This window comes from Pempheris klunzingeri, chromosome 2 (assembly GCF_042242105.1).
Source record: "Pempheris klunzingeri isolate RE-2024b chromosome 2, fPemKlu1.hap1, whole genome shotgun sequence".
Lineage (NCBI taxonomy): Eukaryota > Metazoa > Chordata > Actinopteri > Acropomatiformes > Pempheridae > Pempheris > Pempheris klunzingeri.
In genome coordinates this window covers 5,642,609-5,669,433 of record NC_092013.1, presented here as the reverse complement: position 1 = coordinate 5,669,433, position 26,825 = coordinate 5,642,609, and the positions used below count along the sequence as shown (strand labels likewise).

Below are 26,825 nucleotides of genomic sequence, written 5' to 3'. Positions count from 1 at the left end.
ATATTCAAGAAGGCATCTCAGTTATTTTTTTCTGTCCGACTGTGCTGCCCTGTCCTCCGGGCCGAGGCCTCTGTTCCCTTTTCCGCCGGGCAGTTCATCCCATCCACAGATCAAGTTGTGATGAGTCTTTTTTGAAATAAAAACAAAAAAACCACTCCCATCAGATGGGAATATGCAGTTTTCTGCATGGTAATGTATGGGTGTGTGTATGTTCTGGTGCGTGCATATGCTTGTGTGAAGTGTATGCGGACATCCATCCATCCATCCATCCATCCATGGCAGGTCCCTACTTGAAGTTGGCGTAATCAGAAAAGGCATCAATATACTCCTGGACCACTTTGTAGCAGAACTCGTACTGCTCCTGCGGAGGGGGGAGGGGACAGGAGAGACAGCCACGTCAGGTGGAACTACTGACACAAAAACTTTCTGAAATATCCGCAACACTTCAGTCACTGACTCTTTCTAGAAGGGCTCAGTACAACTTCCTAAAACCTTGTGTTTTTGCATCGAAATATTTGACACAACAGAATATAGACTACAATGGAAAAAACAATCCAACACACACTCGATCAGCAGTGTGCAAGAGTTTGTGTCCCTAGTTTTTGCAGAGTGTCCCACACCATTGGCACTAGCTGGACCTGTCTGTGGCTTTTCGGCTGATTCAGCATGTTGAGTTGGTGGCGGAGCCCGTTAGTGAGAGAGATTACTCCGACTGGCACGAGAAGAGAAGTGACCAAACTGTCTGTGATGAGTGAGAGTGGTGCCAAAATGGTTAGTAAGCACCGCTCATCTGCAGTCTTAGGTCGGCCGGTTTTCTTTTAATGATAAACACAGACCATCGTCACCTGCTGGTATAGAGAGTTACTCCATAACTCTGAGACCACTGCAAAATGATCAGTTTCTCTGATTTTACTATTTATAGGTATGTGTTTGAGTAAAATTAACATTGTTGTTTTATTCTATAAACTACTGACAACATTTCACCCAAATTCCAAAAAAAAAATATTGTTATTTAGAGCATTTATTTGCAGAAAATGACAAATGGTCAAAATAACAATAAAAATATCTTGTTTTCAAATCTCAAATAATGCAAAGAAAACAAGTTCATATTCATTTTTAAACAAAACAATACTAATGTTTTAACTTAGGAAGAGTTCAGAAATCAATATTTGGTGGAATAACCCTGATTTTTAATCCCAGCTTTCATGCGTCTTGGCATGCTCTCCTCCAGTCTTTCACATTGTTGTTGGGTGACTTTATGCCACTCCTGGCGCAAAAATTCAAGAAGCTCAGCTTTGTTTGATGGCTTGTGACCATCCATCTTCCTCTTGATCACATTCCAGAGGTTTTCAATGGGGTTCAGGTCTGGAGATTGGGCTGGCCGTGACAGGGTCTTGATCTGGTGGTCCTTCATCCACACCTTGACTGACCTTGCTGTGTGGCATGGAGCATTGTCCTGCTGGAGAAACCAACCCTCAGAGTTGGGGAACATTGTCAAAGCAGAAGGAAGCAAGTTTTCTTCCAGGACAACCTTGTACGTGGCTTGATTCATGCATCCTTCACAAAGACGAATCTGCCAGATTCCAGCCTTGCTGAAGCACCCCCAGATCTTCACAGATCCTCCACCAGATTTCACAGTGGGTGCGAGACACTGTGGCTTGGAGGCCTCTCCAGGTCTCCCTCTAACCATTAGACGACCAGGTGTTGGGCAAAGCTGAAAATTGGACTCATCAGTGAAGATGACCTTACTCCAGTCCTCTATGGTCTGATCCTTATGGTCTTTTGCAAACCTCAGCCTGGCTCTTCTTTGCTTTTCATTGATGAAGGGCTTTTTTCTAGCTTTGCATGACTTGAGCCCTGCCCCCAGGAGCCTGTTTCGAACCGTTCTCGCCGTGCACTTCACCCCAGCTGCCATTTGCCATTCTTTTTGTAGGTCACTTGATGTCATCCTACTGTTGCTGAGTGACATCCGAATGAGTTGACGGTCATCTCGGTCAGTGGAGGGTCGTTTTCGCCCTCTGCCGGTCTGTAGCTTTGTTGTCCTCAATGTCTGCTGCTTGACCTTGTTCTTATGAACCGCAGACTTAGAAATTTTAAGGATGGAAGCAACCTGATGCTCACTGTATCCCTCTGCCAGTAAAGCCAGAATTGAACCCTTCTTTTCCTCACTCAAAACTTTTCTTTTCAACTCTTTTGGCATGGTCAATAGTTATTTTTGAGATTCCAGTTACTTTTGAGGTACTACTAGCACTGATTTTGTCATCCAGCTGGTCCTATTGCAAGAGGATAGTGATGACCACAGCAGTGGTTTTTATACTTTTCCTCATTAAATAAGATTTGATTCAGGTGATCACCTAATCAGTACCTCATTAAGTAGAGTGAGGTGTGCTTGTGTTGGAATTCAACAGACACTGGAATGGGATGGCTGTCATACATGTAGAGATGCTGATTTCAGAAAAATTTGCAGTGGTCTCAATTTTTTCCAGAGCTGTATGTGCTAGTTTACGTATTTTTCTACCTCTTAAATAAAATGAAACACATTTCTTAAAGGAATAGTTCAACATTTTAGGAATATGCTTGTTCTTGTTCCCGCAGAGTGTTACTTGTGAGAATCGACACCTGCTGTTGGCCACAGCCACATGTGCACCATACAGGCATGAGTGGCATCAATCTTCTCATCCAACTCTAAGCAACAAAGTGAGTGTGTTTCTCAAGAGCCGAACTATCCCTTTAACCCTGCAAGCATACACTTAGACTTAGTCCCCAATTTGACTGCCAATACTAATGGAAATACCCAGTCAATCCTTGGCAGTGTCAATAAATCAAGCTTCTTAATTCAATCTGTTGCTTATTAGGGGAGAAAAAAGAGCAACATGAGCATTTTTTTAACCCTTTATTGGGCAATGGTCCTTATTTGGTAACTTAAGTGGGAGTTCAAAATGCCCACCCCTTGCCTCACCATGAGGCAGTAGAACTCCAAGCCAATCAGTGACAATCAGGCTAAATGACAGACCGGCAAGAAACCATATATGGTAACTTCATTGACCTTGATTTTCACCATAACAAAAACGTCTTGTAATGACCACCAGTACTATTAACTACTAAGTATTTCATTGAGTGCCCCATAAAGGGTTAAAAAGGATGTGAGGAAAGCATGTGGGAATAATAAAAAGTAACTTTCTATGACGGTTCAAAGGGCCCCTCACCAGTGTCTGCACCATGTGGGGTCTCTGCAGTCTGAGGCTCTTGACTGTCTGGAAGACATCCAGGATGCCCTCTGCCTTCACCCTCTCCAGGACTGTACTCAACGCACAGAAAGTCCCCGTCCGGCCAGCACCAGCACTGTGTACACACACACACACACACACACACACACACACACACACACACACACACACGTAAACCTTACTATACACACTGTAACATACACACAAGGCTTTGTTTTGAGCGCACGTGTGAAGAGACCGAGCAAAGCAACATTTCTGCAGGCAGTTAAAATGTCACAAGGAAGAAGAGAACAATTCTTCTGAGCTGTTTTTTCCTGTGTTTTAATAGCTGCAACAGTTTCCCAGACACACACTCGATTGCCAAAAGCAGTTCCATGTGCAACAGTAACGCAAACAATCAATATAATTATCTTGTTGTCACGTGTTTTGTTTCCCATTTTTTTCTTACACCAATACACACACGTTGAAACGCCGACATACTGAGTGAACAAGTGTGTGTCTGTGTTACCTGCAGTGCACCGTGATGGGGTGGTTGCCAGACTGCTGCTGCTGTTTCTGCACCGCAGCAATTATGTTGATCATTCCTTTACCATCAGTGGGGATGCCCACTTCTGGCCAGCCGTGGAAATGGAACTGACGCACTGCTCGAGCTTTGTTCTCCTGGAGAGGTGGAGGAGGGCAAAAAGAGGAGATTATGACATACGGTATCTCAAAGGCAAAAGATTGTTGTTGGTACATAATCAGTTTTATCTAATCGGTGCTTCAAAATCACAATATTAAAGTGATAATATATTCGTCATCTGTTGTTTGTATTTGGAGCTTTGGCTTGTTTCATTGCGTCCTTTCTCACCCTGTTGTTGGTGACCAGGAGGTCACGCACTGTGTAGCTCTCACTCTCCTCCTCCCTTTTCAACTCGATGGAGATGTCCCCATAGACCACCACTCCATCACTGGGCCAATACTGAGCACACTTTTCCTGCAGAGCCCATACAGGATATGGTCAAATTACCACACTTGACAACATGCTAAGACGCTGAAAATTTCAAGGAAATGTCACCTAAATCTCTAGATTTTCTAGTTTCTCTGGTCTCTAGTCTCAAATCTAAAGATGCTTGAATAGTAAAAGACTGTTTAAGATGGAAAGAAATTCCAATTGCATTAATGATTAATTACATCAGCAAAAAAGGAAGCCGACACTAAATCCATCATGTTTGCTGGAAATAACTGGATTTGAAACTTCCAGGTCTGTCCATGAAAGATTCTCTGGGACTGTTCAGCTTCAACAATTCCCCACAACTTCTAATTTTACTCTTTGCTGTAGCATGAAACTACCTGGACAAAACTACAAGGACATGTCTACTAATAATCTGTATCACATTTTATTGACCATGAAGATATGTTGGAAAATGACTTAAGATAAAGATTAGCTCAGATTATGACCATGTTATACAACACTGGTGGCATCAGGTTAGCACTGAGTAAATTAGCTAATATCAATATTCTATTTTAGTCAGTTATTGACCTGATATCTAATACTAGTATCTGTACACACACACACACACACACACCTGCCCTCTCTCCTCTAGCTCAGTGAGCATGACTATGGAGCAGCTTCTCCACTCCCAGATCATCCTCCAGAAGTCCTCTATGGTGTGCTGCAGGGGGCCCTGGCTCGCCATGTACGAGTCCTTCTGACGGTAGCCCTGTGGCGAGACATAAGAGATGACAGGAAGTGATTCCCGGAGGGAAAAAGAGGCATGAGTCAAGAATCAAAAATAAACAGTGGGAGGGACGGAGGAAGACGCCACGCTAGCACAACGAAGATGGTCTGACGGGCCACATTCATTTTTAAAATGCAAATAACTTTAAATATATTTCAATGAATAAAAACTACACGACTTTTCCTGAATATGTGTTTTTTTTCATGTTTTCTGAAGTCTAGTAGGCACTAAAATAAAACACAAGATTCCTGAACATTTACCCCTGTGACGCCACCATGGTCAGCCAGACTGCAGTTGCTGTATTATACATTATTACCTTAAGATCAACGTGCACACGGAGGTAGATAGACTTCACATACTGTAGCTATCTCGACATATTGTTTACTCTCTGGAGGAGACTTCTTAACACTCAGGACACAGAATAGATCTCTCCAGGTAAATTTGTAAATCGACGATACATCAAAATAACACTGTGGTTTCTTGATTGATTATAAGAACAAGTGACAGTAAATGGTGCTCTGCAAGGCAGTTTTTAGAGTTAAGTCACTGCATACCCCCTTACAGAGATGCTATCATATCACATATGACAGTCTGGCAGACTGCTGCAGCGCCTGTAGGGGGCGCTACAATGCTGGTGGTCCTTGTGCTCAAACACTTGATCGATCGCTTGCGTTAAGAAAATGAAATGAACCACTCTTATCCAGGTGCTTTTACACTCACATCAATGAAAGAGGCGTTGACGTAGTCGGTGTTCTCCTCTCCCCGCTTGACTGGAATGATCACTCTGTTGAACTCGTCTGTCAGGAACAACGAGAAACATTAACCTTGAACGAAGAGAAGCTTTGAGATCTGATACCGGGACTACCGGATGTTTTTTTTCCTACTGTGTGTGGGCACAGCGATACTGTACAAACCCACAGCTCACACCTATAGCTGCCTCTCACTCACATGGAATGATCTGCAGCACTCTGTTCTTCTTCATGTTGGCGGGCAGGTTGCCTGTTCTCATCTTGTCGTTCTGGATCTTGATGGACGTCAGTTTCTAGAAATGATGAGAGCACAATTTAATACTTGGGACTTGTGTGGTTGGAATATGTGTGCCTCCCCTTAATACTTAAAGCATTACTCTTACTCTACCCAAAATAGTAAGAAAAAAAAAGACAATACTACGACTAATAATAATAAGGCAGAAGCTATTTGCATGTGGCTGTATGTTGAAACGCGCATATTTTGTGTTTAATGTACAATGTACAAGTAGTTTTGGTGCCTAAACCAAACCAAAGTAGGACTGAAAGTTAATAATAATAAAAGAAAACTTAAATATATAAGTCAACAAAGTCTACAAATGAATTACTGTAATTTGCTGTTGGTCTCACAGAAAATTTGAACCCCATTTCTTAGGTGAAAGTCCTGTAACCATTCAGCCACCACACTCACACTAACAGCTGAATAGGGGCAGTCTGGCTATTTGCACTTGTATGCAAATAGACATTCTGTAATAATAATAATAAAGAAATACACAACAGCATAAGAACAGAGACAGATCGTGGCTGTCATTTCTCAGCGTTTTGGTAATATTTGTGGAAACTGAGGAAGTCGATATACCGGTCTGTTTAGATGCAGAGGTGTGAGAATAACTGTCTACAACACACAAACAGACCTTGAATTCAGCCTCCAGACCACTGCAGCCCGCTCCAGGTGAGGGGGAGTAGAGTTTGGCCAGGTGGGACTCCAGAGAGGTCACCTCCAGCTCTGTGTCTCCGTACAGGTAGTGCTCTAACAACGCTTGGAAGATGAACACATACTGCATCTGTGACACAGAGAGCGTGAAGAAGGTAAAGGACAAGAGGAGGTTAAAAAAAAAATCATTTTACTGAAAACACTTCACCAAGGCTGAGAATGAATTCATGCAAATAGAACTTGTGATGTATTTGCAGTAGTGTGCCGACTCTGGACTTACATCAGTCTGGACCATCTGACAGCGCTGGGCTCTGATCCTGGTGACGAAGCCAAACACGTCCACCTTCCTCTCAGCGATCATCATGTCCAACATGGCATCGATCACAATAAAGGTACCTGTCCTCCCCACGCCCGCACTGACAGAAAGAAGTATGACATGCTGTGAGTTGCTTGAGGCATAAACATAGAAAAACATGACAAGATTTGCAAAAGTAAGAGCCAAAAGGCTAAAATCCACCGGGAGGCGTCTGTGTCACAGTCTGGCTGCCAGAGCTGATCACATCTACTCTGGTCGATACTTTAAAACCCACCAGAAGTGTCTCGGCTCTGCTAAAGATTCACACCGGGTCTACTTTCAACAGAAACAGCGGCCCGACCGCATCAAGCAGCACAGAGCAGATGAGCAGGACAGGAAGTCAGGCAACAAATGGGAAGAGATTCTGGTCAGTTTTCAAAATAAAAACCCCTGTGGAGACTTTCAATTGTATATTCTACCACCACATGAATAATATTTTAGAATTGGTGGCACCAGGCCAGACGTTAACCGGTAAGACCTTTTTTTTTTTAACACCGTGGATGATAAGAAGTTTGTCTTGGATGTGGAAAAACACTTTCACTTTCACCTGCTGACTGTCGGTTAAAGCACAACCAAGGTGTAAATACATACAAGAAACACACTTAAACCACACAAAGTAAGAAATGTAGCCTATTTGTTCAAGTTAGAGCCACAAAAACCACGGGACAATGACCAAATCAACAAAATCTGAGCAATCCACATCTGAAACGCTCCCAGTGGGTTTTTTTACGGCGTGCTGAGGACGAAGCAAAACCGCGCCGTAGTTGGAACGTGGCGCAGACGTGCCCAGTGGGTTTTCTGGGTAACCTTTGATCCACTTACCTACAATGGACCACAATGGCCCCGGCATACTGTGGGTTGTAATTCTTGACTTTCTTGAGGAACTTGAGCATGCCGATAGGGGTGAAGGGCACCCCGAAGTCTGGCCAGCTGGTGAAGTGGAACTGGGTGACGAGCCTCTGAGGCTTCTTCCCAGACACATCTCCCACCTGAAACACAAACAAACCAGGTCACAGACCAAGACACAATAAATGTGAACAGCTATGTCTCTGAACTATCGTGACAGCAAATCCAAGCTTCAATTATTTAATTCATTTCAACTATTTTTAATCACTTTTGCACCTGCAGTGTGTGCTCCAGTAGCTACACAATAAACTAACACTTCCATAGAAGATGAAGGGTAAACATTGGACTAAACGATGACATCCTGGTACACACACTAATAACATGTTACCTGTTGGATGCAGAACTTGCGGATGGTGTAGTCAACCAGAACCATTGTGTCTTCAACAGACACGCGAATGTTCCCGTATGTCCAACAGCCCTGGTCCGGCCAGTACTGGGCACACTTACACTGAAACACAGAGAGGGATTTAACAACAAGCTGTGGACACAAGGCCTCAATCTATTTCAGTCAGAGGGGGGAAAAAGCTGACAATCAAACTGACCATAACCCAACTAACGAGTGTAGAGCAAAACCAAAAAGAGATTAAGGCAAAGTCAACATCTGAAGACTAGTCGTGCATGGCTCTTCCCCTCACGTGAGGATTCGAACGTGGGTTTAAAAAGTGCACTGTTTAACTAACTTCACAGATAAAACATTAACTATTCAAACAAAGACGTGTGAAACACAAAGCCAGGATGTTTGAGCTTTCTAAAACAGGCTCTATACAGTCTTTTACATCTCAACTGTGTTTGTATATTCTGTACAAAATGCACACGTGTCTTTTAAAGCTGTTATATGATATACTGCGATTTATATCATGAATATCATAAATGAAGCCATCTACACATGCATCATCATCATCATCATCCTCCCTCCTGCTCCGGCTCTCCTCTACCTCTTTCCTCTCCTTCAGATTGGTCACCATGACGATGGTGGCTGTGTTCTGCTCCCAGATCATCCGCCAGAAGTCGTTTACCGTTTCCTCCTTCGGCCCTGAGAGACCAAGTCAGACGCAGAAACTCAGTAAGTAGGACAAGTAATAAGCTGATAATCAGGAAGTTTGTTTCTTAAACTACAGCGCTGTTTCTCTTCTCGCAGTGCAGAAACAAACTTTACCTTGAGCTGCAATAAACTTATTCTTCTCTTGGTAACCCTGCAAAAGGAGGAAGTGAAGAAGAGATGTTCAGATGAGACAAATTACGCTTGTCATATTTAGAGCTGAACTGTTTTGTGGACAAAATGCTGCACTTATACAAACATTTATAAAGGAGGCGTTGATAAAGTCAGAGTCAGGGACTCCCTCCAGAGATGAGAGATGGACCCTGGAGTGATCATCTAAGGAGAGCAGGAGACACGCAGAGAAAAGGCAAATGAGGCGAAAGAAGAGCACAGTGACAGAGGGAATTTTAAATTCACAATCTTTCCATTCTGACCACTTAAGTTAAATACTCCATAAATCACTCTGTACGCCGCCTTTGACCGTAAGCTGTCACCATGAGTGTGCTGATAATTGTTTCTAAAAGCTTGAAATAGCAGATAAAGCAGCAGTGACTTCTTGTTATTGTCAGTCAGCGTGACAGTGTGCGGGCTCTGTTGTCACTCACATGGCAGGATGTTGACATATCGGTTCTTTTCTTTATTCTCCTCCTTGGAGGCAGCGTCACATGATGCCTGGATGGGGCAGACTGGCAGAGCCTAAACACACGGAAAGAAGAAAAATCATGCAGATAACAGAGAGGAAGAGCACAACGATGCGATGAAACAACTTCAAACCTCTCTGTGTGACCCTGCACATCATTTACTGTTGGCTTCATCTTTCTGTCGGTCTACAACCAATCACTCCGAATGTCCAAATCGTGTGAATGTGCTGCAGCAATATGACGTTAAAACATTTATCCATCTATTTCACCTGCTTATTCATTTGTTTTGGGCAATTATTTCAAATAATGATCTGGAAGAGACACTAATTTAGGGTAAAAGGTGGGTTACAGGTAATATCAGGCTCAGTATGTTATCAGAGTGTGTGCGCTCCAGTGGGCCATACATTAAACTCCTCCCTGAAGAGCTTGTTGTCATCAGCCATGCGACGGTTCATTTCTTCCTCCAGCTTGTCGATGGAAAGAGGCGGGTACTTCCTGTTTGTGCTGGGTGATCGGGCCAATAGCGGGACGCTCTGGAGTTCTGTGTCGGCGGGCAGGAAGGGAGGAGGCAGGAGTGAGGAGAGGAGGGAAGGAACAGGAGGGGTGAGACAGGTGGAGATAAAGACATCAGAGAAAGGGGGTAAGAAAACGAGAGCTGAGCTGTCAAGTAACACAGACTTCATCAATGGGTGTCTTCTCTTCGGATGCCCACCAGGGGGCGCCGTGACTCAACATACTGTGGCGTACTGTGTGATGGAGCTGACTGCAGCCCTGTTGGTTAGGTAATCACAGTGAACAAAAGCCCTCTGCCAACAGTCAGCCAGTGAAGTGTTATCGGTTAGGGAAGAGAGATCAATCAGACCTTATCAGAAATAACTCAGTAACAAGTTTGGTCATGCCTGCTGTACATATTTGCTGATACGACCCAAAACAAATAAATGAGTGCTTGGAGAGAATGCAGTCACAAACAAACCCGCACCCCTGCACACACACACACACACACACACACACACACACACACACACACACACACACTAATGGATGTGTGGGTGCTTTACCTGTATCATCTGATCTACCATTGGTCAGTCTGAAGGAGTTTGAGTGGCTTCCCGCCTGCTTGTACTTTTTAAACCTGTCAATCAACACACATCAAAGTGCATATCAATACTCAGAGATACACACACTGCCTCTCTCTCACACAGACACACACAAATAAACACACTAAAATAAAAACACACATTGCTTTAGTGTCATAGCTGAATGCCAATCAGACATTTCCATGGCAACGGGAGCACCTTAGGCCTTCACCACAGGTCTCTCTCTCGCTCTCTCTCTCTCTTGCTAGTGTGTTACATCGACAGCACTTCACCAACCTGAGCATGTAGAGGATGATGATGATGAAGATGATGACCAGCAGGGAGGACAGGGCCACCATGACAGCTATGATTGGCATTTCATCCGACTGGTCGTTGTCTACATGAGAGACAGGAGAGAAAAGAGAGAATAAATGATTTGTATCACAGATTTAAACAAATAAATGAAAATTGAAGAAAAAAAAAAAAAGGATGTCTGTCAGTGTTTTGGTTTGAGACTGATGCCAAATTCCTTTTCCATTACCAAACTATTCTCAAATTACATCATTACACATAAGCTTGGGGTGTTATATGTTAACTATATGTTTTGTTAGCTTACCAATATGACTTATTTTATGGGAAAACTATACAATGTAAACAAAAAATGAAAGAGATTTTATCAAAATATTACATGTACTGTTTGTTTAATCTGTGCAATAAAACCAAACTCCCTGACAGCCAAGAAACAGTCCAGTAAGAAAACCAGAACATGATATAACTTGTTCATTAGGGGGCTTCTGGACGTCCTGTTGGGCGGATTTTGTTTGTTTGTTCAGGCTAGCCGTTTCCCTATTTTCAGTCTTTATGCTAAGCTAAGCTAAGCAACTGCAGCCTTTTATCTAATGTGCAAATACGCGATCGAAATATGCATACTGCTATTAGGTTGATCAGCTTATCAATTAATAACTTATGGTTTATGCCACAATTGAATGAATATAATAACAGATGTGCTGTGGCTGTTTAAAGTCCCAAAAATGCACATTTACATCCTGACGACTTTCAGCTTAACATGTTCAAACGTGGGCTCAAAAACAAACAAACAAACACGCATATGCCAAGGTCGTAAAGTGACCTCCACCTCTTTCAACACTAGGCTGCATCTTTGCTTTCCATAATGGTTGTCCATGTTAATATTTCATTGGCTTTCCAGAAGAGAGAGGGGAAAAAATGGACATGTGGAGAGAGTGCAACAGGGTGTCCTCTGGAGTGAGCAGATAAATAACAGTTTAACTGAGAGGGTCGACCCTTGGCTTCTATGGCTGGTTATACAACATGTATATAAGATGGCAGCAAACACAGGGTGATGGTATAAAATGCTGAAACATTTGCTGTAAAGTCTATTTGAACTATTTAAAGTGTAAATGTGCGGCATTTTCTACAGGTCATATGCCAGACGGCTCGTGGGCCCACTGTGATGCTACTGACTGTGGTCACATAGGCGTAACGTTACAAATCAGATATTACACGGACCAAGTTATCTATTCTCTGTGATGCCTCCTGTAGATTACAATAGCTGACCAATTCCTATGTTTCCACAGTGTGCATGAGTTACTGGAATAAGGCAATCCTATGGTCTTCCTGGTGACCTTTCGCTGCCACAGTTAACACAAAAGACATGAGATTTGCCTGAACAACAACAGGAGTTTGGCGTACAAAAAAAACTGGCTGCCGTTTGTGTGCTGATGACTGGTCAGTAAGACACATTAGGCCACAACAAAAGAAGTGATTTTTCTAGAAAACTGCACAGGGTGGTGACAATGCAAAAACTAAATCAGCAGTTCCACGGACAGACTCAAAATTCAAGAAAGCTCTTAACGTTACGGACAAAATATGTTCCAAAGAATGCATCATTTGACTTCATGCTCCATATGCACTTTCTAGGGGAAGTAGCTTGGACCGCCGCCCAGTTATGTTGCATTTTCACGCACAATTCCCAGGACTTTTCAGTGTTCTCCCTCGGACAATGCACACATTGAACAGAGCAGGAGCACAACAGGCTGTGGGTATCATGTGGAATTGACACAGCCTTGACGGATCTAATGCCATCTAGAACTGCTCGCAGCTCTCCACACAAGGCTCACAGACGGCCAGGGGGGAGACAATAGAACAATTACATAACACTTACCAACCCAAAGTGATTAGTTATATAATAGACATACCATGCACATCTGTTGTGTTTACGTTGACCAGGAGTGTAACATGCTTATCTTCTCCAGCTTCCTCTTTAAGTCCTCAAATACACTCTGTGTGTTTTAGTACCAACTTTTTTTTTTACTTGCTGCACAATGTTATTTTATAAAAAACATCTTTCCAAATCAATCAGTGATATTTGATAGCAATTGTGTGTATTTCTATAGGAAACATGTAATATGAATAATTAATGTAAAAGAAAAGGGTGAAGGGAGTCATGTTTCACTTATACGGATACAGCCAGCACACAGACAGAGCAAAAAAAAAAAAAAAAAAAAAAGGTTGAAGACCGGAAATTTCAAGTATTCTCTTTAGGTTTAAAAGGTCTGAAGTCAATGTTAAAGCTAAACCTGAGAGGGTCGAAAGCATCATAAGAAATATAGAAAATCTCCCTGCACACTGTTTGTTTTCAGATTAAAATAACAGCTTTTGGCAGCGTCTGGGTCGTCTAGTTGGGTCGTTCTTCGATTCTTGTGGATGACTGGTCAAATGCAGGTATGTCACGTCAGGATATTTCCAGCACTGCCACAATGGAGTCTAAAAGCAAAAAAATGTTCAACTATCTAAAATATTAAAGGTCGACTCTTGACCAGAAAGCTCACTTGCCTGCTCTTTCTAGCTTTTGCCACTGCTTTGCCAGCCTGCATGAATAACACACAGCTAGATGGACGACAACAACAAAAAACACCCCGACACGCTTACGTGGCTCTACATTATACCATCAATCTGTGATGTTTATGCACGTCGGGAGTTTTTCTAACAAAGCTTTGTTTTCTTACCGCTTCTGAACTCCCTTTTGTCTACGTCTACTTTAGTTAGGCCATGTTCACACGTGGCACTACAAAGTGTCTTGGATGATCAGATGGCGAGTGGCGTTTCTAAATACGGCCCTGAATGCACCCAAAATGTGACGCAAATTCATTCAGGACCTAAAACCAATTTCAGAAAGAACACATTAAAAAGGAGCAAACACCTCTCTGACACAGCTGTATCTGCCGGTGACAACAACAACATGGATCAGGTGTAAAAGTATGAACCTGAAGCAAAGTGCTAAACGGCCACAACAGTCACCAAGTCTATTTTCTTTTCCTGTTTAGCAGCAATTGCAGTTTTGCCACATTTAATGTGAGCAACAAAGAAAAATCCCATCACAACACGATCTGCAAATATGTGGGTACAACAGACGGGGGCCTGAACAGCGCATTAGAGCTTTCCCACGATTCTCCGAACAACTCTGAACAAGTGAGGAGAATGGGTGAGTCGTAACTTCTTACATTCAGCTGTCAACTTTATGCACAGACAGACAGAGTGATGGCATAACCCGCGCCACAGGAAGTGGGTGTTTTTCCATTCAAGATCAAATGAGTCACTCTAATCACAGCTCAACATGTGTCATTGCTTCATGGCTTTCTTCACTGAGGCTACTGTTTGGGGAAGCATGTTAAGTGCCTACGATTTCTCCCTAAATGTTGGTAGAAAGATGCTACATGACTATAATACAAGTTTAGACACATTTCTGTGCTCTGTGTGCAAAGAACAGGTGACTCAGGGTGGACGTTCCCTCTGTGGGAGTTCAGAGAGATGAAACAGATGCAGGGCCCCGAGAATGCCGCAGCACTCACCGTGCGGGGTGGTGTCCGAGGTGAACTCCATCCCTGGATCTGTGATGGTCTCCATCTCCTCAGTGAATAAATCCTCATCACTATAAGTCTCCGGAGTTGGTGTGTCTGGAACCAAGTCTGAGGTCACGTTGCCTCCTCCCGCCGGGGTGGGAGGAGGCTCGGTGCTCGGTGGTGCCTGAGGGGCATCAGTTGGAGCTGGAGGCGGGGGAGCCGGGACTGGTATCAGCCGCACGGTGGCATTGGGACCCGCCGGCTGTACGTCCTCCTCACCAGCTGGGCTTGTGGTGGTGGTGGTGGTGGTGGCTGTTGTTGTTGTTGCAGTTGTTATTATCGTCTCTGGGATGACTGCGGGGGCGAGCGTTGTGGGTGGGCCTGTGGGGTCTTGCGTGCGTGCGACTGTAAAGTTGAGGGAGGGTGCGACTGGGGGGTCTGTGGGTTTGGCAGTGATATTTGGAGGACCTGGGAAGGAGAAGAAGACAGTAAAGGATTGTGCCATTCGTCGCTGTGAGACTTTGAACTTAAGAGGGCGAGTATGTGAAGGAATATAAGACAAGTGGACATGATTCATACTTGTGATGGGGACATGATCCTGGGCTGAGGCCCTGAGGGCGAGACCGAGCAGCAGGAGCAGGGGACACACACCCATTCTGCCCTGCATGGAGGATGCACAACAAAAGGAATAAGAGGGGATTAGTCAAAAACAACCTCTAATCTCCGAATCAATAATAAAATCAAAGTATTTTTTATCAAGATCAAGAGATTTGGGGTTTATGTGTCGTATAATCCACAATATCTTTTTAAACCTTCTATCCTAATCCCACATGTTCATTTTTGGAGTGTAAAGCTCTTGAATCCAAAACGAAAATGAAATCCTTGCGTATTGTCAGCTCGTGTGCGTTAAATGAAGTTACCTGAAGAAGCGAAGTTAGCATCAATCACTCATTCGCACAGCGTGGTCCTAGAAGGCAAACAGAGGACATTCAGGGCGACTCATCAAAAACACATTGCTTTCTTGTGCTTAAACAGCCCAGAAGATGTAGAAACGATTTATTAAAAATTCGCTTCATGTAAAACATTTTTGCAAGATTAGTATCAGGATGAATAAATGTAGGGCAACATTTTGAGACACACTACAGAAAATATATGATCTATTCAGAGACACGGGTGTAAAGATGGCACGCTGATCTTGGAGAAATTAAATTCAGATTCCGCGGAAATTAGATCTAAATTGATATTATTGGGATAAAACAAAAAAGTTACCATCTTTACACTGGATTCAACCATATGCGGCTTTTCATGTGTTTCTCTTTTTGCAGCAGAGTTTCACTTAAAAATGTGTCATACCAGACACATGCATCACCTGGAGCATGACCAAAACTGAATTAGTGTCACATTTAAATTCCTGCAGTGTTGTTGAATCAGCACTTGGGACTCTTCCCCCACTGATATGGGGATGAGCGGGTGGAGGCCAGAGGACAGGCAAACTCGGAGAAAGGAGAAACGGAGGCTGGGTGGTCGGCCTGGCTGGCTCTCAGTCTTTTGTATAATCCCAGCGGTCAACAAGGCTGTTGTCTCCCTGACTGAGCTGTGATAATCCCCGGACCTAATCCCATGGTCCTGACCCTGGAATAATCCAGTCCGTCTGCCTTTGCTTACAGACATACTTCAGCCCTGTGCCGTGCCAAACGCTGTAGCTCTGCCACACACAAACTGATGCTTTACATCAGGGATTATTGCATCAGTGGGCAGAGGATAAATTGGGCGCTAAAAGCTTTAATAGTGCCAGTTGCCAATCCTCTGCTGTTTTGAACTGAGCTCATTCATTGCAGTGCTTGCATTCTGGTTTCAGCACAGTGCTGTTTGGCTCTGACTGCGGCCTGAAATGGGGCATGATGAGTGAGTTATGTTGTCAATGAGGATGCTATTAACCTACAAATCCAATTGCTGCTACCCCTCTCTCTCTGTCACCCATCGATGCATCCATTTAGCCAGCAAACGCCTGCTTCCAAAAAACGATTCACGCCTTCACAAAAAAAACGATAGAGAAAGTCAACAAAAACCTTAAAAAGATATAAGTCCATGTATCAGAATTTCATTGCTACAAAGTCCCCTTTGGGTCACACAGACGGCATCATCGTTTGGCTCAGTTGTTAAAGAGAAATGAAGGCAGGATGTTTAGAAAGAGGAGTCTTCCATCATAAGTGTCTCTGTTTACCTTCCAGCTGACTGAATTTGATTGCCTCTAGGGCTGCAACTAATAATCTTAAGATTATTTTTGGGGGCATGTTTTGCCTTTCACAGCGAAGAGCAGACAGGAGACGTGGAAGAGATGCAACAAAGTTCGCTGAATTGAACCGACAACATCACGGCAACATGGCATGAGCTCTGTCAAGGCTGCGACCTCATTATTGATTAATATGACCATTTTCTAAAATAAGTGATGAACCATCCAGTCAATGAAATGTCAAAAGGCCAATGCAGTTCTTAGAAATGTCTTGTTTTCTCTGACCTACAGATAACTAGTCGAAGGTGACAAATTAAAACTGCAACTCTTCATATTTTAGGAGCTGGAAATAGAGAATTTTGACATTTTCCTCTTAAGACAATCAGCCTAGTAATCATGAACAAAATCAAATTTTCTGTCACTGTTATGCCGAAATGGACCCAGAGACAGAAGAAGACCCTTTACACACCTGTGGCAGTTTTCACAGTCTCCTAACGAGACGCAGGCACTTTGATATCAGGCAAAATGGTATTTTAAAATCAAATAACATCAGACATTTAAATTCTGCCATCGAGTGACAGGCGAGGGCAAAAAGCAGCATGCCCTGTAGTTGCACTGTGTCTCTGGGGTTCATGCTGTTTCCTTCCTCTGCCGTCTGCTCATATAGACATAAAACAAATCCCTTGCTAGCACGTAAACCACATTACAACTCTAAACCCCTACCTCTACTATCCTCCCCTTCAGCCCTCATTAAAAAGGAGTGACTCAGCTACAGCGGACAAGCTCTGTGATTAGTACTATTTTGACTGAATTAGGGTTAAACAGCATCTGCCTCAGTGTGTATTAAGTTAAACTCGATGTGACAGACTGATGTTTCCAACGGGTGTGTTCACATCAACAGGCTTTTCCTTTTGTAACCTTCTCCTGATGAGGCATGACTCACTGTTTTGTGCGTGTCGTCCAGGGAGGCCTGATGATGTGTCACTGTGTTGCTGTAAGTGATATAAGCTGGTCCTGTTGCTAACCTTCAACTCACGGATGCTACAAGAACCCGAGAGGTTTTTATCTAGAGACTGTGGACCCAGGAGTACAACTCCCTAGAGATGCATCTTAATGTGTTTTGGCCTCCTGAGAAGCAGTCGTCTTGCAGTGTGTGTGTGTGTGTGTGTGTGAATGCATGCAATTCAGACTTATGTGTTGGTGGAGAGGACATCATTAATTTAAGAGGTACTGGGCAAGTGCTTCTATTCGTGCCACTTTTAGGTTTTGTGCTATCGGTGCTCTCTATTAAAAGGATACTGTGTGTGATGGGTCGGCGAAATTCCCCATTCAGATGACAGAGGATGAAGGAGAAGCGGCAAAGACACTATTAGTGCCTCATTATTTGGTTTTATGTGGAATTCTATCATTATACACGACATTACCATTTCCAGTAAATCGCTCTTGTTTGGTGTCCCGATCAGTATCTAATTATGTTCCAACAAATTGCTGAGCAGTATCCTAATGCAACACCTTTCTTACCAGACAGAGACATCCTTCCTCGCAAAAGCACAAAGAAATGGCTCATGACCTACTTTTATCGATTCCAGCTCATGTTTCATAAACAGATTTAATTGATAAAGTGCTTTTCATCTTTACCATTTCCTTTCAATCCAGCCGTAGTGGCACAGCCAAATGTACAAAAAATAGGAGAGAAAATATCTTTCCAACAGTTTCATCACGCTATTCCCTGCAGAGGAAACATGTACGTGCCCATCTATTAGTGAATGACTGAACTAAAAGGTAGTCATGCAGCTGATGCTCTCCTGACGTTGGGCTTGTGTTGTGCAACCATGTGAATATTTCTCAGACAAAGCAGAGCACACAGAGAAAGCCATTTACCACAGTCACCGTTGGGATGAGATGCCCTAGGGCGAAGTGCAAAACTGCCACAGTTTTCTTAAGACTATGACAAGCAACAAGCAACAAAAATCAATAGTTTGACTGGAGGGAATAAGAAACACTCAACAGAAAAATGTGACAGGACAGTTGCTTCCTTTTTGATGGAAATCACAAGTGACCGGTTCCCCCTTTTCTCCGTGGTGTTGTTATACATTTACTTGCAGCATCACAGCCTAATGCACTAGCTTGAATAAAACTGGGATAACAACAGGGCCTGATGTGAAACCTTATCAAAAGTTCATATTGAAGTTGGATTGTTAACTTGTTCTCTAAACAGATATTTCATCTACACTGGGAACTTCAATATATTTATCCCAACAAAGTTCTTTTCCTTCTTACATTCAGTGGATTTGCATACTTCCTTTAATGAAAAAAGGATGCATTGTTTGGACGTTGAAAGTTAACATTTTAAAGTGATACCCGGCCCGGAACAGCAACAGCTAGACAGAAAAGGGCCATATTAGCCAATATACACAGTGTAAATGTAATCCTTTACCACTGCCTAAGAAAATACTCATTTGTGATTGGCTGAGAGGTTCAAATTAAACAGGAATTCTTAGTCTTAAACTGAGATTGTGCAGCTTTTGCTGATCCCCAGTGGCAATTAGTAACAATTATGGAGTAACTGGAAATGCTGAAATGTGATGTAAAAGTAGAGAGAAGTCATCAGTTTAACCAGCACAACAATATCTATGTGATGTGTGCTAACAGTCACCACAAGTGACCGCTCATACCAGCAGCAAAACACCTGAGCGTATTAAACTGACCAAGGCTGTGTTTTATTTCTTATGAATTTCAGGTTTCATTTGTGAGAGAAGGAACGTGTCGTTTCTTCTTTCAAAAGTTGCATGGTCTCACTTTAATTTTTGCTACAGATGTTTATCGGGCTTTTATGGTTTTCGTATTTTTGTTTCTTTAGTTTGATCAAATGTAATCAGATTCAAACATGTCAACAAGGTAACGTCAACTTGGGATAAAGAAAACCTGGCCATGCAAAGAATACATTCAGAAATATGTTTAGATATACATGAGGTAAATATGTACGCAAATATTTCAGTATAGAAAATTATATCAAGTAAGACAACGTGTTGAACTTTCTTATTCTGTGTTTCACAGTCGGCACCGCGGTGCAGAGCCCGATGCTTGATGTGCATGCGTGTAGCGAGCCTGAGCGGCTAATGAAGACAGTTGCTTCTCTGCCTGTGGCCAACTGCAGACCTCATAGGAGCGCAATCACACAGTGTGAAAGGGCTGGGCTGTTCCCATGCCATTTCATTCACACAGTGAAAGGAACACTTATAGGTAGAATATAAAGGAAGTCCAATTACATCTCCATGACAACCAAAGGCCGAGACGCTAGATCAATGCAACACAGTCATTTAATATGGAGAGCTCCTACTCTAGGCTGTGGACTCCACCGATGCTTTTGTCCTTTGACCCTAGGTGAAGTAATAAGCACGTTGCACGGACATGAATTAATGATCAGCTCAAAATGAAGACAGATTTTACAAAAAGGGATATCTCGGGGTCTGATACTAGCATCCTTAATTTGTTGCAGCTACTTCCTCAGTTTAATATATGTTTGATTTGCACTTTACTAAATCCCAGAGACGAATGGGGCAAAACTCAACTACTACACGTCTACCAAAACTGCAGGCTCCTCTATGTTTAGTGTTAGTGTTTAGAGATCAACTACTCCTATTAATAATTCACAGAGGGTACCCCAAGGCGAGTCAGCGAGCTGAAAACCCAACAGACACAAACCCTACGGCCCTCGCTGACATGACACCAGCAGCGGTGGTCAAGGGGACTTCACCATTCATGCAGAGAAATATTTCCCTCTGGCTTTCTGCGAGGCATCCAGCATCTCTAGTCGCTGCAGCACTAGATAATGCTTGTCTGTCTGTCTCCATTCATGCCATATTAATACTGTTTCTATGTCTTGAGAGGGAGGGCAGAGGGGAGGGGTGGAGGGGGGGGGGGATCTGGAGGCAACAGGAATACTGTGAATGCCTCTCTTCACGGGAGACTGAAGTAGGCCTAACCCAGGGCCGCTAGGACTCCAGCTCTGAAACAGGCCACAGATTATATGTCCCCAGTGCCACATACAACAGCCACAATCCTCTGGACTTCCCTTTCTGAGGGATACTACTCCCTGCTGGTGCGGTTTGTGCGCCTGTTGGCTTCATTCATGAGCTGTTGAGTTGATGAAAAGACGAAGAGAAGCATGGGATTACTATTCTGGCTAATCATACAGGCAAGAGTGACCGCTGTGTCTGTTATTAAGCCCGTAATGATGATTTGGTTCCACCAGGCTGGAAGGATCAAGAAAACTCACTTGTTTGAATGGGTGAAAGTGGTGAGTCAGTGCAGCTCTGCTCTGTGTCTGCTCCATTGTGGGGTTTCTCACAGTGCATGCCAGGGGCCTCTCCGGCTTTCCCACATTGGACGCAGAGAGGATGTGGAGGCGCAAAGCATGGCCTCCCCACAGAAGCCACTGTGACCTTGAAGCGTGGTGTGGGGCCAAACGGCCAGCTACAGGGCCACAGCGAAACCTGATTCATCATCATCGTTCGTGCCTTTTGAAACTTAGACCACGACTCTGATTTCTACATCCAGCATGCCGCTAAGGCTGGGCATCAAGACTCAGGACTTGTTTTGGTACTAACTGTCTGAAGCACCGAGTATAGAAACCTTTCAAGCCCTGAAAGTTGGCATCAAATTCCTGGTCAGGTTCTTAGTGTTGCCTACTTATCCTGTAATCAGATTCTGAATATAATACTATAATCTTGACAATCTTAGACTAAACTTAATTTGACAATAAGGTGTCATATTGGCACTAATATCCAGCTGGGGAGGAAGTATCTGAGTTCTTAACTTAAATAATAGTAGCAATACTACATGTAAAAGTCCTATTAATTAAAGGTTTGGAGTGTAGGATTTAGGGGGATCTATAGCAGTGTTTTCCCAGTCCTGGTCCTGTGGGCCCACTGCCCTGCTAATCAGCTCTTCATCAAGCTCTGCAGAGGCCTGATTTAGATCCATTTATTTGAATCCGGTGTGTTGGAGCAGTGAAACGCCTAAACCATGCAGGGCAGTGGGCTCACAGGACCAGGATTGGAAAACACTGGAATAAAGTTTCCATAATTATGTTTTCAGTCATTGTGTTTTTGTTACTGGATGTTAAAGGATGAGCCCTTTATATCCAAACGTATGGAGCAGGTCCTATTTCACACAGTCCACAAAGCCCAGAACGGACAAAGTGAGGCCTTTCGCTTTTCCACGGTTAAGTGGCAACTTGAATTTAGTGGTGAAAATGCACCAGTTGGACGAAGAAGAAGAAAGACGAGGGATACCGTTTTGTGTTGTGATAAATGGAGGATCGTTCTTATTAGTGAACAGAAGAAAAACAGTGAAGCGATGGGTTTTCAGCTTCCTGCAGTCTCACTGCTAGATGCCACTAAATGCTACTCTAAATTGCTGCTCTTTGCTCTACTTGATCAAGGTTTCATCTGTTTTTTCTACTGTGGGGTAGTTCAAATTCAGAATGCCTCATATTATACAACCTCTTCAGATGTCTTCATATAAAATCTGAATTTCTAATGTAACCAAGTATCTTATACCTTAAAAATAACGTAGTGGAATAAAAAGAAAGGTAGGAGAGTAGAAGTATGAAGTGGTATCAAATGGAAATACTCAGTTTCTAAAATTAGTAAATGTACTTTGTTACAGTTCACCACTGGTACAATCTAAACACTTCAAATGACGTCCAGCCCCACATGCAGCAGGACAACAGACAGGTGGCGCTGCACTGTCTCCCTCCCACACTTTATACCTTCGCTTTGGTCATTTTAGTTCTGCAACAACAGGAACCCAAAGTGAAGGTTCCCATATCTGAAGTGACCATCGTGCTGCACTCGTCCCCTCCTCTTCCTCTGACAGATAAGGAGCCCGTCCGAGATGAAGGCACAGGCATCTGAGACTTAACTTCACAGCGGTGTCATGACATCTCTAGGCGGTGCATTCAAAGACCACTCAGACTCGCCAACACGTTCTTTGGACATTTTTTTCACAGCAGGCCAAGAGAGGTCTTGGTGGCTCAGAGGCCGATGCCGAGGGCAAATATAAATATTTAAAACTACGGCTCTCAACTAAATCTGACCTCGAGTGTGAAGGCATTGTTTTAAAAAAAAAAAAAAAAAAGTTTTTTTTCTTCTAGGAGGAAAAACTGACTAAAAGACAATAACACAATGTGATTGAATGCCTCATTTTGCTCATAATTTCTGCGTTTCCTTAACAAAAGTGAGAAAATATGGAATCTAAGCCCACTAAACAGTGAATGGTGGCCACATTAACGTAACTATCTCCGCTGCCAAGACATACTGTATAACAATCAGAGAATTTATGCAGCTCTAGGCACTGCCTAGTGTAATCTTTTATGTGTAATAGTGTTTATATACTGCTTTGGCCAGACTCACCCCCCCCCTTCATCCACGACTCCAACATTCAGCGCCATTATCCCACCTCATGGCAACTGCAAAACAGCACTCGGCTAAAATAAACTCCAATGTGGGAATAAGGAAGGAGCATGCAGATTCTGGCTGACCTTGATCGCGCTTGAACTCACAAGATCACCAAAGAAAAGAAAAAAAACACGTCTCACACACACATCTGAAACACTTCTTAAATATAAAATCCCACCTCGTCTTTGAAGCCCCCTGAAAGGAAAACAAACTATCATCATATCCATCGCGGCCGTAGTGAACCAGAAACATCAATCATCCCACATCAGGGGGATGCAAGACAAAGATTTACTCAATAATTTTGAAGGGATTACATAATTACTACTCCACATCTACAGAGGGACAGAACCAAGCTGGATGACTCTCCATGAAGTCGACCCTGCCAGGCGACATACTTGACTTATGAATTGTTTAACCGTCACACAAGTTCATTTCCTGTATTGGGGAATAAATGTCATTAAGGCCGAATGACAGATCACATGTGGCAGGAATCAGGCTCCATAATGCTTCATAATCCTCTAAATGCAGCTGTGTTTATCCCGTTGGGGGCAGAATTACAGAGCTCTTCCGCAGTAAAAACGTGTATGCCCACAGGTGGAAACAAAAATACACCTCCGGCCCCACCCAAACAAGCAGCTCATTATAACACATCAGCGCCCAGAAATTGTGAAACTTCACAACTCGGAGGTAATTTTCAAAGACACACCCATCAAAACTTCACGCCGAGTCCCGTCAGGACGATTTCAAGCTCCACTTTATTCTTATTTCTGGAAACTGGGCCAATCATGAAAAGTGTGGTGTGAGGATCACTCAAGCTCCTCTGCTGAAGCCCTTTCAGGATCCCGAGACAGAAATAACTCCTTTTCTCTTAAAATAGGCTGGAGAAGTTATGGACGGAGTGAGCCAGATGATAACAGCTCTGCCCATCTCCACCTTTCTTTCCTTCCTCTTAAATAGTCTGACTTTCATGAGGCTGCTTGACGACCAGAGATGGTTCAAACAGCATTTGGAGAAAGCGGTGGACGTGTCGGGGTCAGAGGTCAAAGTCGGCCTGCTGGTGCACAGACAGACGGGTCACGTACAGTAAAGCGACACCTCTGCTCCTATAGCCGTGACATGCTGACCTCGGTGGAGTGGAGAGCGTGCCGTGGACGGGCACAAACACCGGAGGCATGGCGGGTGTGAGCTTCGGCTCTGCGAATCTCTCCACGTGAGGCGAGTCAAACTCCAGGAAGAGGCTCTGCCGTGCCTCCTCAGCCCGGATGCTCTCTGACTTTGAAGCATTCAAAACTCTTGATGGAGTGTCACCATCTCTCATGCCCAACAAGCCATTTAATGAGCTGAGAAAACACAACTTAAAAGTCCAACTGAGGCAAAGTGATGAATTAAAAACTGCAACACCCACAAGATTTAAATGGTACACTCGGTTACACCCAACAATCAGAGAGAGAGAGAGAGAGAGGAGAATATTAATCATTACAAAATGAAAAAAAAAAAAAAAAAAAAACTTTGGGAGAGGTTGTGAAGGGGAATGCACACTCCAGAGACTCCATGTCAGGGAGCAAGAAGAAGAAGGAGAAGAAACACAAAGCAGCCGCTGTTGGTGTGACAGAGCTTACATGTTGATGTTAGGGCGACCTAATTCCTGTTGTGGGTCGCATGGAGCCCCCCTCCTGCACCTCCACCCACCCACCCAGCTCCCCACCCTCTCTGAAAACGTGTAATAACAAAGCGTTGATCAATAAAGTGGACTTTCCAGTGAGGCAGGACGGACCTGGACCCCCTCTTTGTTCCAGCATCCGTGTGGGCGCAACAAGCCTCCAACAAAAAAAGAAAAAAATGTTGCCGCACTCATCTCCAAACCCCCTTTTTTTCTTCAGAGCCCCCTTCGCCTGAAATTTCCCTCCCTGCCTCCGAGCTACTTCTGAAATGTCCAGGCGTCACAAAGAGCCTCTCAACTACTAAACTGAGCCCCGCTCGCCGCATAAACCCGGGTTTAAACTCCGCGGTGTCACAGGTATCCTGTAATGGGCCCTGCGAGGGTGAGCGTGGGGGTGAGGAGGGGGGGACAAAGTGCTTGTTTTGCGGGTGACACAATGTTACAGCGCGAGGAAACATGCTGCTACAGCGGCGACATTGTAACAAGTGGGATTCAGCCTTTGCGCAACAAAAACAAGAAAACTCACCACAACTCCTGTAGCGCCCAGAGGAAACCCGAAGGGAGAGAGAAGGGGGGAGGAAAAAAAAAAAAAAAAAAAAAAAGCCAAGTAGGAATGTATCCTCTCTTTCTCTTCCACGTTTTTCAACCCCGGCCCCTGTCTCCACACCCCACGAACCGAGAGTGTGAGCGGGGTGGGGGGACCTGGGAGATAGCAGAGGAGGGAAGCACGATCCGGGACGCACAGCCAACACTTCGCAGTCAGTTTAGCCGCTAAATCCAGGCAAGGACCGCACCCCCCCCAAAAAAAGGCACCCTGAACCCGCACTAGCGTACCGTCCCTTCGGGGGCTACTTTCCTGGCCTTCCTGGGTGTTAAATCCCACGGTTTGTCCGCTGTATCCGGGCGCGTCGGCCGACTATTCTAGTCCGCCATGTTGTGTGTCTGTCTGCATAGGAAGAATGGGAAGCGAGCAGCAAATTCCCAGGCCAGGCCCCGTCTCTTCTCCGCTCTGTCTCCCCCCGGCACGCAGCGACACCTGCCGGCCGAGCTGCGCTCCACCTGGGCCCGGCCCGGCCTGGATCATGGATCATGGATCAGGGCTGCCCGCACAGGGGTCCGTGAAGGGGCCACGACCGAGTGTCACCCTTTCTGTTTATCAACTCAATACTACTACAACTAACAACAACAACAACAACAATAATAATAATAATAATAATAATAATAATAATAATAATGATGATGATGATGATGATGATGATAAAACTTGCCCATGTGATGTTTGTTTTGTACATAAACTGCAGATGGAAATGAGCTTTATTGATGAATCTGGCACATTTATATTGTATAGATGTAAATTAATGTGTTGTCCATGATGAAGTATAAAGTCACAGTATGTATGTATGAATGATTATTACGATTAATATAATGATAATAATAGAAATAAAAAGAATCCTTTGTTTAAACAGGTAGCCTCGATAAGAGTGTGATCAGTTTAAACTGAGATCCACGATTAACGTTTTCACGATTAAGAGAAACAGGTACAGAGTGTGACTGTGAATCCAGAAGTGTAACCTTTTAAAATGTTCAGGTGAAATGAGAGAATCCGATTTCATTTGCTTTTGTCGCTTGTTTTGATTTGTACCCTCGATCAGACTTAAGGCAAAAGTATAAAACTACATTTAGTTCTTTTTAACATATTTGAATCTTTTCTTTTTTTATTTTAGTCTTCTGGGACATTTTGGAGCAAACAAACCAAAAATTCACCCACATCAGCTCAAATATTCAAAACAGGCTATTTGAATTGGTTTCCAGTAAAGTTGTGACTGTTTTGTACTCTTCTGTATGAACTGAATATCAAATGATTGAACATATTGAAAGTAGCCTCAGACTGTAAGCACTGTGCACCAAAGTAAGAGACCAGAACAAACACTGTGGGGGATTGTTCAGCGTCTTTTCCTCCATT

General features: G+C 43.6%; 1 protein-coding gene across 1 annotated transcript; it reads right to left on the bottom strand.

Annotated features, from left to right (window-relative positions):
- Positions 1 to 140: 140 nt before the first annotated feature.
- On the bottom strand, positions 141 to 25,783 carry ptpra (protein tyrosine phosphatase receptor type A). Its single transcript, XM_070839084.1, has 22 exons — positions 25,389 to 25,783; positions 15,426 to 15,472; positions 15,085 to 15,166; positions 14,515 to 14,973; positions 10,943 to 11,042; positions 10,628 to 10,701; positions 9,974 to 10,110; positions 9,534 to 9,624; positions 9,188 to 9,264; positions 9,046 to 9,082; positions 8,825 to 8,922; positions 8,218 to 8,337; positions 7,806 to 7,972; positions 6,909 to 7,044; positions 6,609 to 6,758; positions 5,897 to 5,990; positions 5,669 to 5,745; positions 4,796 to 4,930; positions 4,078 to 4,203; positions 3,736 to 3,887; positions 3,207 to 3,342; positions 141 to 361 (listed from the first exon to the last, which is right to left on the bottom strand). Exons 2-22 carry the CDS (start codon positions 15,444 to 15,446, stop codon positions 287 to 289), a joined length of 2,544 nt encoding a protein of 847 aa, XP_070695185.1. The 5' UTR covers positions 15,447 to 15,472; positions 25,389 to 25,783; the 3' UTR covers positions 141 to 286.
- Positions 25,784 to 26,825: the final 1,042 nt, after the last annotated feature.

Excerpts from the sequence above, each read along its gene's own strand:
- ptpra (XM_070839084.1), bottom strand. The coding sequence starts at position 15,446 with ATGCTAACTTCGCTTCTTCAG. Across the intron at positions 9,265-9,533 it reads ATATGTCAACATCCTGCCAT|ATGATCACTCCAGGGTCCAT; the intron begins GTGAGTGACAAC and ends TGCTCTCCTTAG. Across the intron at positions 3,888-4,077 it reads TCCTGGTCACCAACAACAGG|GAGAACAAAGCTCGAGCAGT; the intron begins GTGAGAAAGGAC and ends CCACCTCTCCAG.